This window comes from Felis catus, chromosome B1 (assembly GCF_018350175.1).
Source record: "Felis catus isolate Fca126 chromosome B1, F.catus_Fca126_mat1.0, whole genome shotgun sequence".
Taxonomy (NCBI): domain Eukaryota; kingdom Metazoa; phylum Chordata; class Mammalia; order Carnivora; family Felidae; genus Felis; species Felis catus.
This window is the reverse complement of record NC_058371.1, coordinates 27,146,617-27,168,771: the sequence shown is the minus strand read 5'-3', so window position 1 is coordinate 27,168,771 and position 22,155 is coordinate 27,146,617. Positions and strand designations below refer to the sequence as shown.

The 22,155-nt window shown below is 36.8% G+C and overlaps 1 protein-coding gene across 2 annotated transcripts in view; it reads right to left on the bottom strand.

The window, feature by feature from the left end:
* Nucleotides 1–22,155, bottom strand: part of TNKS (tankyrase) — a 214,348-nt gene that overhangs the window by 54,769 nt on the left and 137,424 nt on the right. For both annotated transcript variants that reach the window (XM_011281425.4, XM_023252430.2), the window contains exons 8-12: nucleotides 21,834–22,020; nucleotides 16,175–16,296; nucleotides 14,438–14,529; nucleotides 14,267–14,345; nucleotides 981–1,152 (exon numbers count right to left, since the gene is read on the bottom strand). In XM_011281425.4, coding sequence (XP_011279727.2) covers nucleotides 981–1,152; nucleotides 14,267–14,345; nucleotides 14,438–14,529; nucleotides 16,175–16,296; nucleotides 21,834–22,020 — 652 coding nt within the window. The remainder of the gene's footprint in view (nucleotides 1–980; nucleotides 1,153–14,266; nucleotides 14,346–14,437; nucleotides 14,530–16,174; nucleotides 16,297–21,833; nucleotides 22,021–22,155) is intronic.

Sequence of the window (22,155 nt, the reverse complement as noted above, 5' to 3'; positions counted from 1 at the left end):
TACTGTCATTCCTTATATTATAGTTAGGGCATCTAATATGAGTTTTTAGAAGGTAGCTGTAAAGGTAGGTCACATTATTTATACACTTCATTTCTGTATAAGAAAAGGGGATGTTATAGAATATTCATTATGAAAAGGGGGCACTGTGCCTGATGGAGTAAAGAACTACTGGGTTACAGGCAGGAGAAAGAAACTGGGACTCTGGATTACTAGTCTGTAGCCTTCCTTCTCCATTTAACTCTTCCAGTCGGTTATGTCATTCTAGAGCAGATATAACCCACAGACAAAATAAAAGGGATGGGAAAGAAGAGTCAATTACACCAAATTAATTCTGTCCACCATTTTTTAATAGCTAGACTGTGTTATTTCCTCTAATTTGGGGGCTTGGGAAACTAATCTACTTTCATATCTGTTTACCTTTGATTTCCCTCAACAAGTTAAAGAGCTAAAATATCTAATACTGTTCTAGGAAGGCACTAACATTCGGCAAGATTTTATAATTATATTTAAGCTAGAAAAAAAAACCAAGATAATCTCATAATGGCACAATGAAGGTAAGAATTACAAAAAAGCAGGTCAGGCTATTACATTTAACAGTCAATTAAAGATCATTACCATATGAGTGATTTCTAATTTTCTCTATTTGATAGATTTGAGAGCTACCATAATTCCACACTGTTTATATGAGCCTTAAGTCACCTCTGGTTGTCACACCCATGAGTCGGATTTTCAATTTAAAACTGAAAAAAACAGAGCATAGGTCTCCTTCTCATGATACCTACCTCACTCCACCAAAAAGCCCGAGAGGGAGGGTCTCAGGCTAAACTGGGAGCAAGGAGAGGTATGAGAGATACTCAGGCAAAGAAAGCCTTCCAAGGAGCTACTTAAAACAAGCGGTGCAAAGTTTGTCTGCTTAGATGGGTGGCCGTGAAACGGGAAGCGGGAAGCCGAGACCTCACCGTTCATCTGCTTTAACTCACCGCTCAGAATCTGCTGCACGGCTTCGTTCCCCATCTGCGCTGCCGTAAAGCCTTGTAAGGAGATGATGGAGGGATCGGAGCCGTAACTCAGCAGGAGGCGGCAGGTCTGCAGGTGGCCTGCTAGGGCAGCTCTATGCAAAGCAGTCTGACCAAGAGTGTCCAGTGCGTTCATCTGAAAGATGATTGGGTGGGCACACGGCATTGAGCATCTATTTGTTCCCTTTTACACCCTAGCAAATAAGTTTCTATGAGAAAAATAAATTGTCAAAGGTTCTTGAAAAATGCCACAGACTATTCACTATTAACCTTTGTTTTCTGCTTCTGAAAAAATATCCCCTTCTTAGTCTCACCACCTTCCAAATACAAATGACAACATACTCATCCTTTCCCTGAGTAACTGTCTTCCTGTCCATCTTCCACGCCCGGCCACTCCCCTCAACAACTAGGATGTGAGATCCCTGAGGGCGGGACCCTGACCTGCACTGCCTGCCACATCTGAGATGCACATTAAATACTTCTGGATGAACGGGTTTTACCAAACTTGCTCCTGTAATATAAAGACAGCAGGGTATGTAGGCAAAGACAAAGTAGCTAATTACATTTCTCTTCTAATTTTAGTAAATAATTATAACAGAATGCTCTCATTGAATTACCAACACATTTAACACCCCCCCCCACCAGAAAGATTTAAAGGTTCAAATGTTCCATTTTTAAAACTTTGAAGAGTTATAAAGGAAGAATCATTTAGCTAGTCTTAAGACTGTTTAAGACAACATTAAGCTTTGGAATCACATTCATAATTTGATCAAACCTGTTTTCCAGGAGGTCCCCCCAAATATCCAGGATGCCCCAGTAAATACCCTCTATTCCAATCAGACCACAGTCCCTGTTCATTGTATATGCTGCTCCTTTCAGACAAGCCCTCTGTCTGCCTTTCTGGATTATGAAATCCAGTGCAAGTCTCATCTCTCTCAGGAAGTGTTTTTGTTGCTTAAAGGCTCGGTGATTGCTGACTTTCCAAATATCCATGTCAAGTTAGCGCTATCTTACAAATTATAACACCTGGGTAGTTTTTGTTCACCAAGTTAAAGTTATGGCTATTGAGAATATGGATTGTATTGTATAGGTTTTCTGGGTCCTCTAGAAAGCTCCTCTTAAGGACATGTAGTGAATTCACAAATATACGTTAGTAGGTTATTTTAAGCATTTGTCCGCACCCACCAAATAAATACAAGATTAAGGAAAGAAAATATTTAAGACAACTGATCTCTATGTCTCCAGTCTTTCATCATTATTAGTAAGGCGGTCACACTTGTTCAGGCAAGGGTTCATCTAAATTCTTAATGGTGTTTCACAAAATTTGCCATGAAATACTGACATATTTAATTAGATCTCATTTGCCAGCAGAAAAGCGACTGTTTATACAGGCAACATAAAAACACAGCCATTACCATGTATTGATGGAAAACATAAGCTACCAAACTAAATTTCTTGACTTTTTCTATGAACATTTCTGTTACTTCACCACAAGAGAAAAACTTAAAATTGGGAATATTCTAATCATTAATGATTTTCTGGAAATTGCATAAGAAACTCACTAAATTATTTAATCAGAGTGACAGAAATTCTCAATACAGCTTGTTAAACCACGGTAACATGGTTTGAGAATTACTACTCCAAAATTCAGATATTACCTAAAATTATTCTTCAGCTCAAACTGAGGGTCTCTTCAGTGCCTTCAAATAACCTTGAATTCTTCAGCATGTCACTTAAGACCATCTGTAATTTACTTTCACACTCCCTTCCTTTCTACTATATTTTTTCATCACAATGTGATAGGCCTGCTATGCTCCAGCTTTATTAGATCACCCTGGAACCCCATTTTATGAAGACGTTCGTTTCTAAAGTCATTGCAAAAGGTAAAGTTTGCCTTTGGTCAATATTATCCTTGAAAATACCTTAGCAATGCAATGGCCGAGACAGACCTAGGGTTTCTCAGTAAATTCAACACTCGTTTCACCTTCAATGTGTGAACAGATCAACCGAACACCAAAGTACATACAGTATCTTTAAACAGTATAAACGCACTACGTGTGAGGAGAGGTTCTCTTATGCATTTGCGTGGTGAAACTGAGTGCAATACAGAAAACAGCGGATTCCCTTCTCTCTCTCACTCACCCTGGAGCATGCACTCATGGCGTGAAATCGGGCCCCAAATCACCACTCTCTAACGTTATTTACATTAACTTTTCTTGTTCCTCTCCCCCTCTCGGTTTTGGATGGCTGCTTCTGAATGCAGCTCCACTGACACGTATTCTCATTTCTCTACCCAGCAATTATTCTCTTCTCACGCTCCTTACCCTCGCATTTGGCTGTCAAAATTAGAACCAGGTTGTTTACCTCCAAAGAAGTCTTGTAAGGAAGGGATGCAGCTAACATTTACTAAGCACTTGCTAATATCAGGCTCTGTGCTAGATGCTCTATTGAAATTGTAAGCGACTTAAAAGCAGAAATTATGACTTAATCTTAAATGTAACTCTTCCCTCTACCCTCCCCACTCCCAGAAATACAAAAGGTATAGGGCATTTCATGGAGCTTCACCAATATCTTGTGAATAAGTGAAAAAAATAATGTATAAGTCATTTAGAGTTAATTTATAAGAGGAATTTTTTATGTTTAGCTGAAAAAAATTCCAACCATTTGATGAGGACTGATTGGTAACACTAGAAAGTTAAAACCATGCTGATATACTAAAGCTTTGTGTCCTCATCCCTGTTTATGTATAGAAGGCATCTGCTCCTTCCCAAGGTAGTATTGTATTCTAATATTTCAGAAAACCAAACTTTCTTAAAGTACAAGACAGATCAGTGTAACATAAAATTCTTTGCTTTAGAAAATGTATTTTTTATAATGAGAGAATTTCCCCCTCAAACTCTAATTATCACAGCAACAAAAGAATATCTATGGAATGCTTTATCAGACAACATAGCTGAAGCACTAGAAGTGATAGAAAAGTATCAGCGATATTTAACAGGAGCACTCATTCCACGGAAACAAGTGGAATAATTTGGTGGAACTGTGTACAACCCATAGAATGAACAAGGATGGATGATAGGGAAAACATTAAACAAACATCCGACAAGAGTTTTCGTGAGGAAGGGTTATTCCTTACTAAAGCAAATGTCAAATTTCTCAGATTCCCCGATCTCAGGACTCCAGGCTGGTCCTTCTATGGTCCAAAGATGACAATGGCAGCTCCGTGCAAACAACTCCATAAATCTCAGTGAAAGCCCAAAAGGATGTCTCATACATCTATTTGTAAGAGAGAAGAAACCTTTCCCAGAGGACTTCTCCTTATGGCTGGAACCAGAAACGCTTCCTGAAGCCATGCCTATACCAGTCACTAGCAAGGAGAGTAAGATCACCAGAACTGTGTCAGACCCAGCCTTCTGTGGAGCTCCCAAAACTGAACAAAGCAGAGCTCCACAGAAGAAGGTTGCTGAGGCAAGCTATGGCCCGTGGGTCAATTCCGACCAGGTGACTATTCTGTACTGCTTGCAAGCCAAGAACGATTTTTAGATTTTCAAACGATTACATTTAAAATGGCTAGAGAAGTATCCATAAAGCCTAAAGTATTTACCATCTGGACTTTTAAGAATGCATTTGCTGATCCCTGTTCTGAAGCAAAGAAGGGGGAAGTGATTATTGGATGGGAAATCAGCTGTCTGTTGGAGTCATTACTGACCTTTAAATTGATTCAAAATTGAAAACAAAAAGTCCCTAACTTCCTCTTATATTTAACTTTATCAACACCCTTAATGTTCTACCTTTGTTTACTCTTTTATCCACCAGTCACAGGATACAATCAGGGCTCTCTACAAGGTGGTCAGTCCAATTTTCTTCCCTCCACATGTGTAGTTCAAGACACAGAAGCCCAAAATGTATGTGCCTTCCAAGGTTGGTGATAACTTTGTTTTTAGAGGGCAGCAGGAACTATTTTATAGGACTACACCTGTAGCGTGTCCCCGAGTTTTTAAATGGGTCATCTGGCAGGATTTGCATTGCTGCTCTAATTCAGTTTCACAGTAGAAAAGTGATATTTTGGAGCTAGTGTATATTTCACTGTGGTCCCAGAGAGTTACAGGGAGCGTTAATTGTTTAAAGGTTCCCTTAAGTTTGGATTTATGACTCTGCTACCATTCTGTAAGTTACACAAATGGCAAATGATAGTAATTCACTCTACTGATGAAGAAATATAGGAGATTAAATGACTTGGGCATGTTATCCACAAAATCTATAAATGAAAGCACTGACTAAAAGGGCCCACCAACGTACAGAATATAGCCCATGACCTGAAAGTCATGCGTTTGTGTGTGTGTGTGTCCTCTTGGCTTTGACAATTTTGACTCACACATTGACAATTCTTCACTCAGTCAAAAAACAGGCTTAACAACATTTAAAATATTCTTTATATGTAAGAATCAAACTCCTAAAAAAAAAAAACCCAAAATACAGTCTTGTATTATACATATAATTAAGTACTTAAATGGTCATTCAAGCTGAGATAACTAAATAAATGAGATTGCCACTCATAGGATTCTTCTAAGAACTTTCAAATTAAAAAAAATATATATATGTATATATATATATATGCATATACGTATATATATTGCTCTCTGTAAGTTTTATGTTTTTAACCTAAATGATATATTTGACAGACTTTGTATATATACCACCATTAACTTATTATTCATATTTTAAAGAGATACAACCTGTATATGTATACGTGTGTGTGTATATATATGTGTGTATGTATGTATATATATATATATATATATATATATATATATATATATATATATATATATAATTTGAAACCACCAACATACATATTTCTGGAAGAATTCAGGGAGTGTTGCATCAGTTTTTGTGACCAAGTCTTCTTTAGAGCCAGTCCTATTTCCATCACAATCTCCACCATGAGGATATGATATAAGATGCCATCAAAGATGCTTACCATTCAGCACCAAGGAGATTATTTTCACTGAAGTACAGAAACTGACTCAAATAAGAAAAATGCTACATATAATAATGTGTGGTAATGTGTGGTTAGGACTTGGCTTGAGAAAAAAACATATCTGACAGTTTTAGAGACAAAATATATTCCCCCTTTTTCCCTTGTATCTAGAGAGAGAAACCTGAGGTATGCATTTATTTTCTATTTCTGAGTAGTAATTAATGATTTTCCTATAGAGGGTAATTAGATACATGATACAAAATCACAATGGCATCTGGCCTGAAATATATGTCCTGTAGGACATAAGACTATGATTCAGGGTCGCCTGGGTGGCTCAGTTGGTTAAGTGTCTGACTCTCGGTTTTGGCTCAGGTCATGATCTCACGATTTTGTGAGTTCAACACCCATGTTGGGCTCTGTGCTGACAGTGGAGCCTGCTTGGGATACTCTCTCTCTCTCTGCTCCTCCCCTGCTCACACTATCTCTGTCTCTCTCAAAATAAATAAAAATAAAACTTAAAAAAAATCATTAAAAAAAAAAAGTATGATTCAAATATGCCAAAACAATCCGGGAAACCCCAAACCAACTATAAGGAAATAGCTGAGGGGAACCTCTCAATATTCGAATCCGTGTGAATAACCTAGTCTCAAAGTGCTAACCTCAAGATTGAGTTAATCTCTCGCCTAAACTTAAAGCTATTATTGTCCACATCACTTATTTGGTAATTAATCACGAACTGTTCTGTGATGTTGCTGTAATTAAGCATTTATTGTTAACTCACATTATAATTCTACTTTAGCTGCTGAACGTGGGTATATCTCAATCTAAACTGGGTTTCAAGTAACCTGAGCACTGAAAATAGTCTCTGTATTCCTTGAGCTAGAATGACAATGTACTTTCTCCCCAATCAGGACACTCTGAAAGAGAAAGTGAAGAGTTAAAACAAAGGCATTAACACATCTGCAAGAGAGGAGCAAAAGATAGGGATTTGAAATAGGTCTATGTCCTGGTAGACAGACTATAACCTAGGGAACAGGTGGCAGGCATATTATAACATAGTCTACATTTCTGTAATTGGCCTTATAGGAGAAAGTAGCCTTCTAGGAAGTATCTACCTTCCTGAAGCAGGATTCTGTGCAGGCCACCTACCTGTTCAAAACTTCCCAATGGCTCTCCCAGTATTATGAGAACAAAATCAAAACTCTCCCATCGAAACTACCAAGACCCTGCTCCAACGTATATTTTCATTATTCTCCTTTCAAGATTTTCATTATTCTCCTTTTCAGTACCCCTGGGCTCACTAATTATAACTCCTGACTAACTGCTTTCCTGCTTGAGTCATTACTTGAAATATTATTCGTATTTTGCCAATTTCTATATATCTAACCCCTAGACATTCCTAGCTGAAATCCTACTTTCTTCATGAAATTTCTCCAATCTCTCCCCCAGCCTGTTACCACCAATGGAGTAACCGTTCTCTGAATAGCAATCTACCCATACTTCTCTTATATATCACTTTCCAATGTGTATGATAGATATTGGCGCTGACTATAGTAGATAAGACTATTACTAGATTTTAAGTCCCTTCAGAGAACTCTTGACCAAATCCAAACTTCATATATACCCCACAGTAACAAGTGCAATGCCTGGTACAAGTTGGATGTTCAAAAATGGTTGGTAAGTAAATGGTTCACAAGAACAATAAATTAGTAAATTCTGATGATAAAGAATACTGTTTTCATCATACTAGTGTGTATACTACATGAACATCAGACTCTTAAGATATTCTCTAACCAAAAAATACATATTCTTCTTTCCCTAGAAATTTGAAGGAAAAAAGAAGTTAAATGCCAGTGTTGACAGAATTGTAAAATATTGAAAATAATTAACTTACTTTCTCTGTAGTAAGAGTATAATTTAATTTGATTTTAAAGTTTTACAGATATTTACAGAGCACTGTTATAAGGAGGATGGACATAATTAAAGCCTCTCCTGTGAGGAATGAAATAGACAAAATGACCATAATTTAATTCTTAACTCAAATTCTGATACAGCAATCAATATTTTACTTTAAAGGGTTTTTAATCCTTTAACATTTACTAGCTGAACTCGAGTGTATTATTATTTGCAAACCTTCGAAATTCATGTGGAATTTTAAAAGAAACAAAAGAGATATATTATAATGGTATGTGTTTGCTTTGCTTTATTAAAAGGGCACTCACGTTCTCACATGCCCTGTGTGAGAAACGACCCCCTGAGCAGAGCTGATTGGACGAGTGGGAGCCAATCCGATGGCCGTGTGGAACAAACTGCGATCTCATTCAGATTCTCCCTTTCTCCTCCCTGAGACTCAGGAGAGACTGTAGCTGCAGGTGTTATATTTTTAAGACAAAGACTCATAAAACAGGGGCTACCAAGTCCATATTTAAGCCATAGGGAAGTAAAACAGAAAAATGTAGTCTATTAAAAGAATGAAGCAGATGAACTAAGACAAACACAGAAAAGAAACCCAAGCGACCAGAGAGAGAGACAGACACACACACACACACACACACACACACACACACACACACACACAGATAGAGAATGCAGTCGAGGTACTCAATAGTTTCCACATTCCTTGTTCTAGTCTTTTGTAAATCTCAGCTACAATTCCTGTAGATTATTTCTATGGGATAACAATATGGGTAATCTCAGAAAAGTAATAGGCATACATTTATATAAGTATAAAACAGATTTCCATTTGTGCTTACTCTAGATTCAATTGATCTGTTACTGGTAACTAAAATGTTTCTGAGACACTGGGCCTTTTGCTCTTTGTGCTGATATGCTCAAACGGCAGATAACTGAACGATTAGAGATATTTTACATCTATAGCTTTGAAAGCATTTTAACATCTTTGGGCTAACAGAAACTGCTTATCAACCCACCTCTTGAAGAGCATTAATCAGATCCTTATAATGAGATAACACATTTCCCCAAAGTGAGCAAAGACTCTTCATCACTTCTCAATGTGAGAAATAAGCCCACTTAATGCCAATTACTATTGACACAATTTCTTCTTACATACAATATAAATAAATCTGTCAAATTAAGACAAATGAACAATCAAATTTCTCCGTGTTCCACACATTTAACAGATGCTCAAGCAATGACAGAATAGCAAGTGCTTTTCTATATGAAAAAAAAGCACTTTTGAATTAAACCTTTCATTTTTAGGTATTAATAATACCATATGCAGTTGGGACTTAAGTTCTACTAAATAATGATAGCAGACACAGCAGTAGCAATAGAATGTCAGGGTAGGCTAACAACAATAAAGAAAAAACCGCCACATGAAGGATAAAATCTTCATGTCTCTCCCATTTAGGCTTTATAGCAATCTCGCAAAACAGGGGATTGGTAGAGATACTTGACTTTTTTTAGAAATAGAAATTTACTCCACTATAAAAGGTGATTTTTCAAATGAGTTGGCTAATACCCCCATTTTCTGATAACTCTCCTTTCTTTATAAGCCATCTGTTTCCTATCCTTTTTCTGACTACTGCCTGCTTGCCCCTCCAGATTCCTACCTATCCTCCACCCTGCTCGATGTCCTGCTTGATGTCCTGGGAAACTTACTTAATATGGATCCTATCAATGGGTTCTTTTGGTCTTTAAGTTGTTACACTTGGACAATGGGAGGGAATGGCAAGAGACTGGTGGGGAGCAGGGGTGTGAGGGGTAGGGGTCAGATATACCCCTTATCAAAGGCTGCAGGTGGTGTCAGGAGACCTTCTCCAAATAGCTACCTTCTTCTGCTTCTTTGCCCCTTTGGGCCCAGGGACGATAATGTCTCCCCATCTGCTGCCATCCCTCGCTCATATCCCTAAACCATGCCCACCTTTGTATATAATTCTTTTATTAAACTTTCCTCAAATTACCCACTTTGAGTATGCCGCTTATTGCCAAGACTCTGAATATAATTCTCTGCCCCTGTATCTTTGGAACACCTCCTTCAAAAGCTGCCAAAGCCTTTATATAAAAGTTGTCAAGTTAAATGGCATTGCCTACCTTGATTTCTCTTTGTAGCACCTGTTACTTCTTCATACTCCTACTGTACTCAGTAGACCCTGTGATGGATCTTTCAGTTTTCTCTTCCCATTGCTGCCCTTCAAACATGGTAATTTGCAAAGGTCCTTTCCTAAATTCTCAACGCATCTCTCTATACTTTCTCTACCTTGGAATGCATGATCACTATGTTCATGGCTTTCCAAAAGATCTTTCTAACCCCACCTAGACTGTCTTTCACACTCTAGTGCAATTATTTCCAACTGCTAGTGACACTAAATGTCCCTCCTTATCTCATATCAACTCTAAGTACAAAATTACCAAGGCATAGGAAACCAGTATTTCTCTCTAGCTTCCTCACTTCCCTGAATTGTACTACCCTTTTCTAAGTCTGTTCTAAGGCCCGATTCATTTCCATGTATATAACTATTTCTTCATAAGTTACTTTCATCTTTCTCTTCCTTCATTACTCATGCCATTAAATTGTATTTAGGATTAGCTTCAAGTTTGGTAACCACATAAACTTCAAATTGGTACTTTCCACAGTATCTAGCATATGGCCTTAATCATTTTACATCTCAGTATTTCTTGCATTAATGGATCAAAACAAATTATAAAGGAACCGATATATAAATCTTACATAAAAATTTAGGTCACTAAGGGAAATATGTAATATGTCTGAAAAGACAAATATGGAAAAATACAGTGCTCATATTTACAAGTAATTAAAGTATTGTTTGTATGTCAGGTATTATACTACATACTTATATATACATAAGCTCATTTAATTTTTACACACATACACACACAGGTATCAATACACACATAATCACTTATGGGTGAATTATGGTTCCAGAAAATTAATTCCAAGTTCACAGGACTAGAAAGTGGAAGACTGTACAGTAAAAAGTATGCTTGTCTGTTATATTCCCAGTATGTTTAGTTTAACATGCATAGTGAACCTGAGCTTTATCATCAAGCTTTGAGCAAAAGAATGTTTTGGCTTATGTAAAGATTACTAAGTTCTATCTGTCAAAGTAAGACAGATTAGTTCATGGTATTAGATCTCCCTATCCAATTCTCTGCCTTTTCTGACTTATTAGCCTTAGCCTGGGAACTTGACATGAGGAGGGAAGGAGGCAGGATGGTGGAAACAGTGTAAGGGTTGAATCCTAATCCAAGGGTGGTGCTGCTTGATCAGAAGGTGTTTTTAGAATCAAATGGAAAGCATTAGTTGTCTAAAAATCAAATTGAAACTGTGAGTTCTCCAGAAAGAACACTAAGCAAGCAAACAATGGGGCCCAAAAGTAGCTAAGTGAGTTTTTATCAACACATTAGTCACCAAATAAGCCAACCCTGAGGGACATCAGCCTGAGTTGGAACCAGGGAATAACTGAGTGCGGAGGATGGCAACTACTATTTATTGGTTCAGAACCCTGATTCAGTAGGATTTATTTTCCATTTAAAGGGCCTAATAGCAGGAGTTCTGGATTTGGATGAACTATAGTGGAAGGACTAGGGAGGGTAAACTGGTCTAAAAGTCCTTCTGCATCACCGACAGTGTTTAAAACTGCGCATACCCCACTGATGAATTGAGACGTTATCGATGAGGATATCCCGTGAAGACGAGGAGCAGAGTAAGGTTGAGAACCACAGAGCTAGAGCAGTGCTGACTGGGAGAGCTTAGAAACGCGTGCTGTTTTTCACTGAAACGCCATGAAATAAAATGACTCATGGGAGAAAACAAATAGATATTTTTCAAAAAGGAAGGGCATTGTTCACGGGTTTTCAAGAACGTTATAAATGCCATAAACTGTTTTTAAAAATGGGTCAGTGGTAAACAAAAATGCTCTTAAGTATGGCAGAGAGTCCACTTAGCTTAGTATTTTCTGCTTGATGGAACAACAAGACATTATTTATATAACAATGCAGGAGTTGTACCCTCAGAATAGGTAATAAATTGGTAGAGTGCTGTTCCCTCTCATTCTAGGTCATCCTGACTTTTTTAGATAAAAATACCAATTGTCCTTTTAAAGCAAGGATATCTAAATTTTTGGACTGGGAACCTTATGAATAAAAAAATGTTTTGAGAAACCTCTCAATATACATATGTGTTCATCTGTAACCTTAAGAAACAGTGCTATACTAATATATGAGAGAAACATATAAAACCTATATAAAAAGAAATTACAAAGAATGGGAAAGAGATGACACAATTAAAAATGAAAACATTTTATACTAATGTACAAAATACCTTCAGGCTCAACTAAAAAACCTTAAAAAATCTTATGAAAATTGCAATGTAGATTTGAGGATCTGATTCTAAGTTCATTTTCAATAGCTGGTCCCATGGACCATATTAGCTCAAAAGACGGGAGAGAAACAAGTTAGAGCCACTGGAAAAAGTGCGCTCACTGTTAGCAATGCCTACTAAATCACAATGCTTATTTTTTAAACATTTTTGGAAGTTTATGTATTTTGAGAGGCAGAGAGAGTGAGCAAGGGAGGGGCTCAGAGAGAGAGAGAGAGAGAGAGAGAGAGAGAGAGAGAGAGGGAGAAAGAGAATCTGAAGCAGGCTCTGCATTGTTGGTATGAAGCCTGATGTGGGCCTTGAACTCATGAACTGTGACATCTTGACCTAAGCCAAAAACCAAGAATTGGATACTTAACCGACTGAGCCACCCAAGTGCCCCCATGATGCTTATTTTTAATGTAATTTACTTAATCATGCTAAGGTTTTAATTGAAACTCTGCTAGTAAAATTTCATCCTTCTTGATGTTTTCTAATAGGTTCAAAAACCACCTAGACGCAAATTAAGAAAGACTTTAAAACAGGTTGGAAAATTGTTTTCCAGTTTTTAAATTACATGTAGATATAACAGTTGGGTGATACATTTACATCATTTTTTGGCAACAAAATCACAAAACAGTGGACATTTTCCAAAAATCTATTCTCAAAACGTCCCCTTCATTTTTTGAAGTTTCTTTAAAAATACAGTCACTTTCCCATTTACTCTAAAATATGTAATATTTGCCTTTAAGGGCCTGAATATGTTTCTTTCTTAAACAAAGCATCTACATCCAAGTAAAAAATATCTACATGCAAGTAGTCATTTGTCATCATAGATGACAACAAATTTTGAACCCTCTTATTTTCATTAAAAAAAAAAAAGCACGAGAACTAAGATCAATATTCTTGAAAATACTAATTCATGAAATAGCCAGACAACCTCTTTATGCCATCAAATTATCATTCCCTCGGATTACCAACAATGTTATTTATGAAGGATCTACCGTTTAGGATAGTATCCATGAATCTACTTGTGTGGACATGTAGATATGTCACAACACGCTGGAAGTGAACAGATGAGTAAGTCTGTCAGTGACAACCCCTCCCTACTGAGCCTCCCATTCTCCTCAGAGGAACCACCTTGAACCGACTCAGACAGGCTGACACACAGACACATAGAGGGAGCCAGCATCAATCTTTGTATTAAATATTAGTAGATCTTAACTTCTTTATTCATAAATAAGAAATTACGATTAAAAAAAATTAAAATTCTAATATTTTTCCTATTCTCAATGGCTCATCTTGTATACTCCATAAAGTGTCTACTTTGGAGACTTCTGCTTTAAAAATATATGTACTTTTGAGGATTTAAAAGTATGTATATTCAAGTTACCTCTGAAAAACAACCAGTTTGCTTCCTTCCTCCCTCAAGCAATTCATAGTTTCAGACAACGTCAACAGAAATGGTTACCCCCAAATATCTTATTTTTTCAGTCACTTGAGAAAATTATTATCATTACCAGTTTGAAGGAATAAAAATATTCTTTAGAGTAAGTAGCAATATTTTGACTATCATTTACATAAATTATTCTCTGATAAACCATCAATGATGTTGACTATCAAAATATATCAATTCCAGTATTAATGTAAAACAACGCAAAGTTAAATGTGTTTCAAATGATAAGATCAGAGCTACATTTTATTGCTTTATGGAAGAATGACATTAAAGGAAATAAGACACAGCTCATTATTTTTATTAGTAACAGGACTTAAATTAGCTTGACAAGAGAACAGATGACTTCAAATACACGGTAAGAGTCCTTTACCAAATTAATTTCTCCCGGAAAATCAGAGAGAATAGTAATAGTCTTAAAAGCAGCTAGCTACTCAACTCCAAATTTGGGATTTTATTTCTGATGTGTGTCTTACCTTTGCTCCATGCTTATGTAGAACTTCCATGACATCATTGTGAGCTCTTTCTGCTGCAACATGCAAGGGAGTCATGAAACTGCGGAGAGGAGAGAAGGAAAATGTAATGTCCTAACTTTTGTTGCATTTCCCCTTTAAGAGCCGAACACCTCCTTCTGCGATTGCACTTACTCTTTATTTTTTTCATTAACATTTGCTCCTTTTCTAAGTAATAGTTCTGTCACTTGTTTTCGTTTGGGATGCAGGGAGGCCACAGCACAGTGCTGTAAAGTAAACAAAACTAAGTTAATAAACTTCTATTTAAAAGGAGAATTCTGAATTAAGTAGCATCTGCTGACTCTTTAGAACACTGTTATGTCAAAAAACGTTTACATATTTTATGTTATGGAGATGATCAAATTCTCCCTAAACACCTTGGAAGTGCAAGACACGGGTCTTTAAAACAAGATAAAATTATCTTAGTTAAGCATTAAGAAAGACTGTTTCTCTTCCTTTGGCCGATGCTTGTTTGAAGGTAACAGAATACTGCCTCTCCAAAGGTACAAACATCTATACCTCAGTTGTTCAATCCTTCATTGGATTGTCAGCTACATAAATAAATAGTTCTCAAAATCTTCCCCAGAGCCACTCCTGGCACTATATAAGCCTATACGCCCAGGGATAGGCAAGAGGTAATAGACTTGAAGGAGCTTAGTGGAAGAAGTATTCTCAGAAGTTTAATGTTTTATCCTGTATTTATATGATTTTTGTATTCAACTTTGTTTTATATTAATGTTTTATATTCAAATTTTATGAGTAGGGGCACCTGGGTGGCTCAGTGTGTTAAGTGTCTGACTCTTGATTTTGGCTCGGGTCCCGATCTCATGGTTTGTGAGATCAAGCCCCGTGTTGGGCTCTGTGCTGACAGTGGCGAGCCCGCTTTGGGATTCTCTCGCCCTGTCCTCGACTTTCTCTCTCTCTCAAAAGAAACATTAAAAAAAAAATAAAATTTTAAGAGTTAAAACCTACTTACTAATGAATAAAATGAACACTCCCAAAAAGCAGGTCAGGATTATTCTGTTGCTTTGGGTGTCTCCCGGCATAACGCTGTATAACGTCAGTATATCTGAACACCAGTTTGAGAGGCACGTACTTAAGTGTACATACAGCTGGCCCATTTCAGTTTGATGACTCTTTTAGTGTCGTTTTCGGCAGGTATTGACTACAGGTTGACTTTTTTGCGCCGGATATATGCGGGAATTTTAACTGAAGCGTATTTAGAGGTCTGTGATATAGGCATCACACATGCTTCAATTCTGAACTCAGGAATAATTTTACCGGCCCTATACCTGAAATTTAATGTGACCAATGATAAGAAAAATCAGCCAATCTTTCTGAAAGTACGTTAGAAGAAAAAACATGAACTGTTTGCAAAACAATGTGTACGGTCTGGAACAAAAAATTCATAATCTTCGTATTTTTCTATAATGAATGTAGTAATTCTTTGGAAAATTAAGAATAATTCTTTGGATAACTGCTCCAAAGGATAATGCAAGTATCTCTAAAAATACTTTTAATATTCCACAGAAGACAAACAGTCTTTACTTAGCAACCATAAGAAAAAGATTCTATAGAGAAAATCACATCTTGTATTTTATGAAACAATTGGCCACAAAAGTAGACTTGTTAGAATACAGTTGGGTAAGGACAAAGGTAAAAATAATTCCCAAATCAAGGGTGAGCAAACATCTATTCTCTCATGCATGAAAGCAATCATCTCCTGAACCAAATTAAAAATCAATGCAACCAACATTAAAATGGAAATTTCTGGCATTTCTGATACGAAAGTTACTTAAGGGTTCTGAAATGAAAATCGTACGTTGTGCTTCTATTACAGACCTAAGGAATGGATTAACAATGAAATCTTACCAGGGCAGTTTCATGGGACTGTGGTTGTTTGAAATTAATGATTTCCAAAGCAAGTGTTTTTTTAACTTTGGCTAGGTCTGCTTCTCTGGCTGCTTGCAGTAGAGAATGACCTTTAAATTCATCTGTCAATGAAATAAAGGTTGACATAAAAGATTTAAGATCTGTAAAAATCATTAGCATGATTACAAATAAGAAAAATACTAATTTTACATATTACTCTATTTTATCAATAGCAGTAACATGATGCTAGGATGATAAAGGTGCAGAGGATGTGCAGTTAATGAAGAATTTTGAAAAATGTATGCTCTGAAATAACACGATTTTATACTCAGAGTCCACAGAGATGCACACATACAAACACATTTACCCCTGCTAAGTTTTAAAACAAGCAACCAAAAACATCTACCAAATGGAAGCCGGTTCTAAACATATATACACTGGAATACTTTATAGCTCTTAATAAAAAAGGAGGTCTGCACACACTATCATGAAAATATACATAATTAAATGAAAAATCAAGTAGCAAAAGAGGTATGACAGGTTGACCCAGTTTTTTGTATTGTTACTACTGCCATTGCCACCACAACCAAATATAAGAAATGGTACAAAAAGGGCACTTAGAGAAATATTTGCCAAAATATTAATAGTTGTAGCACTGAAAAGGGAAGAACTGAATTATAGGGGAAGTGCCAAGAGTCTGATAATTTTTTGAAGGACAAATAGTATTTTATTATTTGTATAAGAGATTTATATAGGCAAGTAAGAGATTTCTTCAAAAGTGATTTCTTAATTTAACTGCATAAATAAAAATCCAATATTCTAATTAAAAACTTAGAGTCATATTTTCTATTTTACAGTTTTGGTTTGTATTTTGATATGACAAAAAGCTGGAAATTCTTCTAAAAAGGTGCAAATGATGTGTAAGCTAATATATTACATAGCAATCCCCGGCCAGCCCACATAGCCTTTGCACCTGCCTGCTACTAAATTCCTTTCTTTTCCTCTCTCCTCTCCTGAGTTCCCCATCTCAATCCCCTCTGTCCCTCAAAAGACAGAGAAAGACACACACGGAAACACATGTGCCTTAATAACTCCTATTACTGTGATGAATCACAAAATTCTACTACTGAAACTAAGATTTTACTATATGTTAACTAACTGGAATTTAAATAAAAACTTAAAAAAGAAATAAGAGAACTACTATCATCGCTCAAGGCCTCAGTTTAGATACTCTGGTTAGGCCTACCTGATGTTCTCCATTATTGGCCTAGGATTCCTTCTTATGAAGCCCCCTGCACTTGCATTAGCCTTACGTCACAGGACATATCACATGATCTTATTTGCTACGGTAGTCCTATCACTTAGCACACTGCTTGTATATGGTATATTACGTATTCAATTTGTTGCATGAATGGTGAATATTTACAAAATAAGTCATGGCAGGTGCAGGGGAGAAACCATTTTTATGAAACTTCTTGTTTAGTGGTACCTTATCACTGCTAAATTCCTCAAAGTATAGGACTTTGAAACTTCAGAAACTCAAAGTTAAGGTCAAATGAAGTAAAAGTAAACCAGTGTTTTCAAAACACAAAATTATAGATTTTCATGTTAATGATAAAATTAGGGATAAATCAAGTGGAAGAATTACAAACTGCCATATGTAAGGAGCAGGATCCTGCCGACTGCAAAGGAAGGTGATGTGTTGAGAACGGATTTCAAACAGAAAGTATGGTTTTGCTTTGGCCATCAGTCTGGGGAAAGTTAAATGGAATTCAAATCATACTGGCTGTTTCTCTAATGACAAATGCTCTATGACTATCAAAATGATATAAGCAATTCTACTTTTTCAATTACTCTTTTGAGTTCAGGATAGGTGACTCAGAAAAAAAAAATAAGGGTAAATTTACGAAAAACATAAGTAATAGGACTAGAATACTAAGGAAATTACGAAATTAGGATGTATGCAACAATGCAATTAGACATAATATTTTCTCAAATAACAAGAAATAAAATATTCCTTATCTTTGCTCTTTAGGAAAAAGTAAAGATGTCTGCTCAAATTGGCTTTCAAATTTAAAATATAGTATACTCAAGATTAAAAAAAACAGAGAATGGAAAAATCTATCAACAATACAATGATCCCTCCAAATGCAAAGGTTACATAAAGATTTGTTTTTAAAACCTCAAGGAAGTACTTAAGTAGCAAAAAGAAGGCAATAAAATTGCAAATTATACTCAAACTTACCTTGAAAACTTAATACTTATAAGATGCCATAAAAGTTTCTTTTTTTTTTTTTTTTTAAGTTTATTTCAGAGAGAGAGAGAGTGGCGGGCAGAGAGAAAGAATCCCAAGTTGGCTCTACACAGCCAGTACAGAGCCTGATGCAGGGCTTGAACTCACAAACCATTGGATCATGACCTAAGCTAAAATCAAGAGTCGGACACTTAACCAACTAAGTCACCCAGGTGCCCTAAGTTCCTCTTCAAAATCATTTTGAAACAAGAATGAAAGCTACGTTAGGTATTTTCAGCTTTAATATATGCAGAATCCAAACTACCTTGCTCATTTCACTTCATGGAAACAGTAAAAAAAGAGAGAGAAGAGCAGAAAAAAAAGTGTGAAATGAAAATGCTATAACCATGGGTAGGATAAAAATCTTGTTTGTTTCTTATATAATTATATAATTAAAAATTTTTTTAATATTTTTGAGAGAGAAAAAGAGAGAGAGAGAGAGAGAGAGAGAGAGAGAGAGAGAAAGTATAGGGGAGGGGCAGAGACAGAGGGGGACAGAAAATCTGAAGCAGGCTCTGTGCTAACAGCAGAGACTCCAAGCGGGGCATCAACTCAGGAACTGAGAGATCATGACCTGAGCCAAAGTCAGAAGCTTAACCGACTGAGCCACCCTGGTGCCCCTTGTATACTTTTCTTAAGAAGAACTCTGTTAGGAGTGCCTGGTGGCTTAGTCAGTTAAGTGTCTGACTTTGGCTCAGGTCATGATCTTATGGTTCGTGGGTTCGAGCCCCACTTCGGGCTCCGTGCTGACAACTCAGAGCCTGAAGCCTGCTTCATATTCCGTGTCTCCTTCCCTCTATGCCCCTTCCCTGCTTGCACTCTCCCTCTCCCCCTCTCAAAAAAACCCAAACATTAAAAAAAAAAAAAAAAAAAAAAAAAAGAAGAAGAACTCTATTTGTGAATGTCTAGAGTAAGGCAGCGGGCATGATGATGAAAATCACAGAGAAGTTCCAACTTTGTTAAATCCTTTTCTTCAGATAATTCCTTGGTGAAATCTTATTTAATAAAGTAAAAGAAATACTGAGCAGGTTGAAAAGTACTCTAATCAGGGAACTTCTTTTACAAAACTATATAAATTTCTGTTAAGTCATAATGTGTACACTGGAATCAGATAGTGAAAGACACTATAAAAACTCATAATAATACTCACAATGGGAAAAATGCTTGAAAGGAAAAATAAGTCAAAGGTGACATGGAGGATAAAGCTGAGCCCAGGGTATAAACTAAAAGAAGGAAATTAAAAAACAACAACAACAAAAGATTAAAAAAAAGTTTTGAGTTCAATTCAATTCAATAAACTTGCTGTGCAGTGTTCACAATGAACTGTGCTGGGGTGAGGGGGGCAGATAGAGAGATCCAGACACAAATACCATCAACGCATTTTTACTGGGTAACGAGGCACTGTGCGGGTGCTAAGGAGACAAGAATGAAATGAAAAGTCTTTCGAGAACTTAAATTTCACCGTGAAGATAGAACACGCACATAGAAGAATGAACTGTATGATGCAAGATAACATATGGCAAGGGTCATATGAGTGGGAGAGAGAAAAAAGGCATTTCTACGAGGATTCACTGCTAAGACATCTGCCCAGTTATAATCTGGTTTGTGCTGGACTGTAATCTAGTCGATGTTATCTGTGCCAGGACCAAAATAAGTTTAAATTTCTACTTAAACAAAGTGAAAATTGCAAGTCTTCCTGTTTTAATACAAACCAGCTTAAAATCTGCTTAAATTTAAATGACATCATCATTTTGACTCTGCCTTTTTCTTAAGTTATCATTTAAAGATTTTCTCAGGCATTTAAATCCAGTTACCTGATTCTTAGAATCCTGAGAGAGAATACCAACCATAGGATGCATTAAATGGTAGGTAGGTGATGCCTAGTTGAATTTAAACCTGCAATGCCCACATACAGAATTAAACAGATCTCAGTATTTGATAGGACAACTAAATGTAGTGTAATATCCTGAGTGAGATCCTGGAACAGAAGCAGGACTTTAGGTAAAAACTAAGGAAATCTGAGTAGAATATGGTCTTTAGTTAATAATCTATCAATACTAGTTCATTAACTATGGCAAATGTATCATACAAATGTAAGATGTTAATGGATATGGAGTATATGAGAACTCTATGCACTAATTTTGTAAATTTTCTGTAAATCTAAAACTATTCCAAGACAGGGGCACCTGGGTGGCTCAGTCTATTAAGCACCTGACTCTTAATTTTGTCTCAGGTCATGATCTCCTTGTTTGTAAGACTGAGCTCCATGATGGGCTCTGGGCTCACACTGCGGAGGCTGCTTGGGATTCTCTCTGTCACACCCATGCACGTTCTCTTTCTCAAAATAAATAAAATTAAAAAAAAAAAAAATATATATATATATATATATATATATATATATATATATAACTATTCCAAGACAAAAAGCTTATCTAAAAAACATGCATATGGTGGCGTGTGGGTGGCTCAGTCGGTTAAGCATCTGACTTAGGCACAGGTCATGATCTTGCGGTTTGTGAGTTTGAGCCCCGTGTCGGGCTCTGTGCTGACAGCTCAGAGCCTGGAGCCTGCTTCAGATTCTGTGTCTCCCTCTCTCTCTCTGCCCTTCCCCTGCTCACACTCTGTCTCTCTCTCCCTCTAAATAAAAATAAAAATAAAATTAAAAGAATAAAAAACATGCATATGTATATATAGGTAATATATATCAATATATGAGAGTATTACTTCCACCAAATCTTAAAAAAGATCTTATTTAAATTGGGGCAAGTTGGGGCACCTGGGTGACTCCGTCAGTTGACCGTCCAACTTTGGCTCAGGTCATGATCTCGCAGTTGGTGGGTTTGCGCCCCGCGTTGGGCTCTGTGCTGACAGTTCAGAGCCTAAAGCCTGCTCAGATTCTGTGTCTCCCTCTCTTTACCCCTCTCCCACTCATGCTTTCTTTCAAAACATTTTTAAAAACTTAAAGAAAATAATAAATTGGGGCAAATGATTGCACTTAGGCTATAACACACACAAGAAACACAAACATGACTGTGCAACCTTGCAGGGCCTGGGAAATAGTGAGTGCTCAATAGCACCAGAATTATAAGCTCTGTGAGCTCAGAATTTTTTTTCCTGGTTTGTACACTGTTGTGCTTGCAGGACCTGGCACAGAGTAAGCATGCAATAAATGGCTATGGATTGACTCACCCTCATTAGCCTTAGAAGAAAAGTGCAGGATCAGAAAGGGGGATTACAAACTAGCGTACGTGTAAGAATAGAAGGTTGTTATTCAAGTTGGACAAAACACCAGTCTTCATAACTAAACAAAAATGAGATATTTCAATTTACAGCAAGCAATGTTGAGTCTGAGATATAAATACATACAAGTCAATCTCTCCCGGAGCTCAGGAGTTGGAGCCATATCTACAGCACTTTTGCCATGGCAATTGACTAGTGTAGGATCAGCACCATGGCTAAGTAACAGAGAGCAGACTTCCACACGATTCTTGGAAGCAGCCTCATGGAGTGGAGTGAACTGCCAGAGATCCATAGCGTTGACACAAGCTCCATGCTGGATTGAGAAAAACAGTTTCAGGTCAGCGATCATTTCACTGGATCTTAGTACAACTCAGAAGACATTTATCTCATTGTAAATTTCAGCTGTGACTCTTTGAAATGCCAATAAGCATTTTAGTTTCTTTCATTT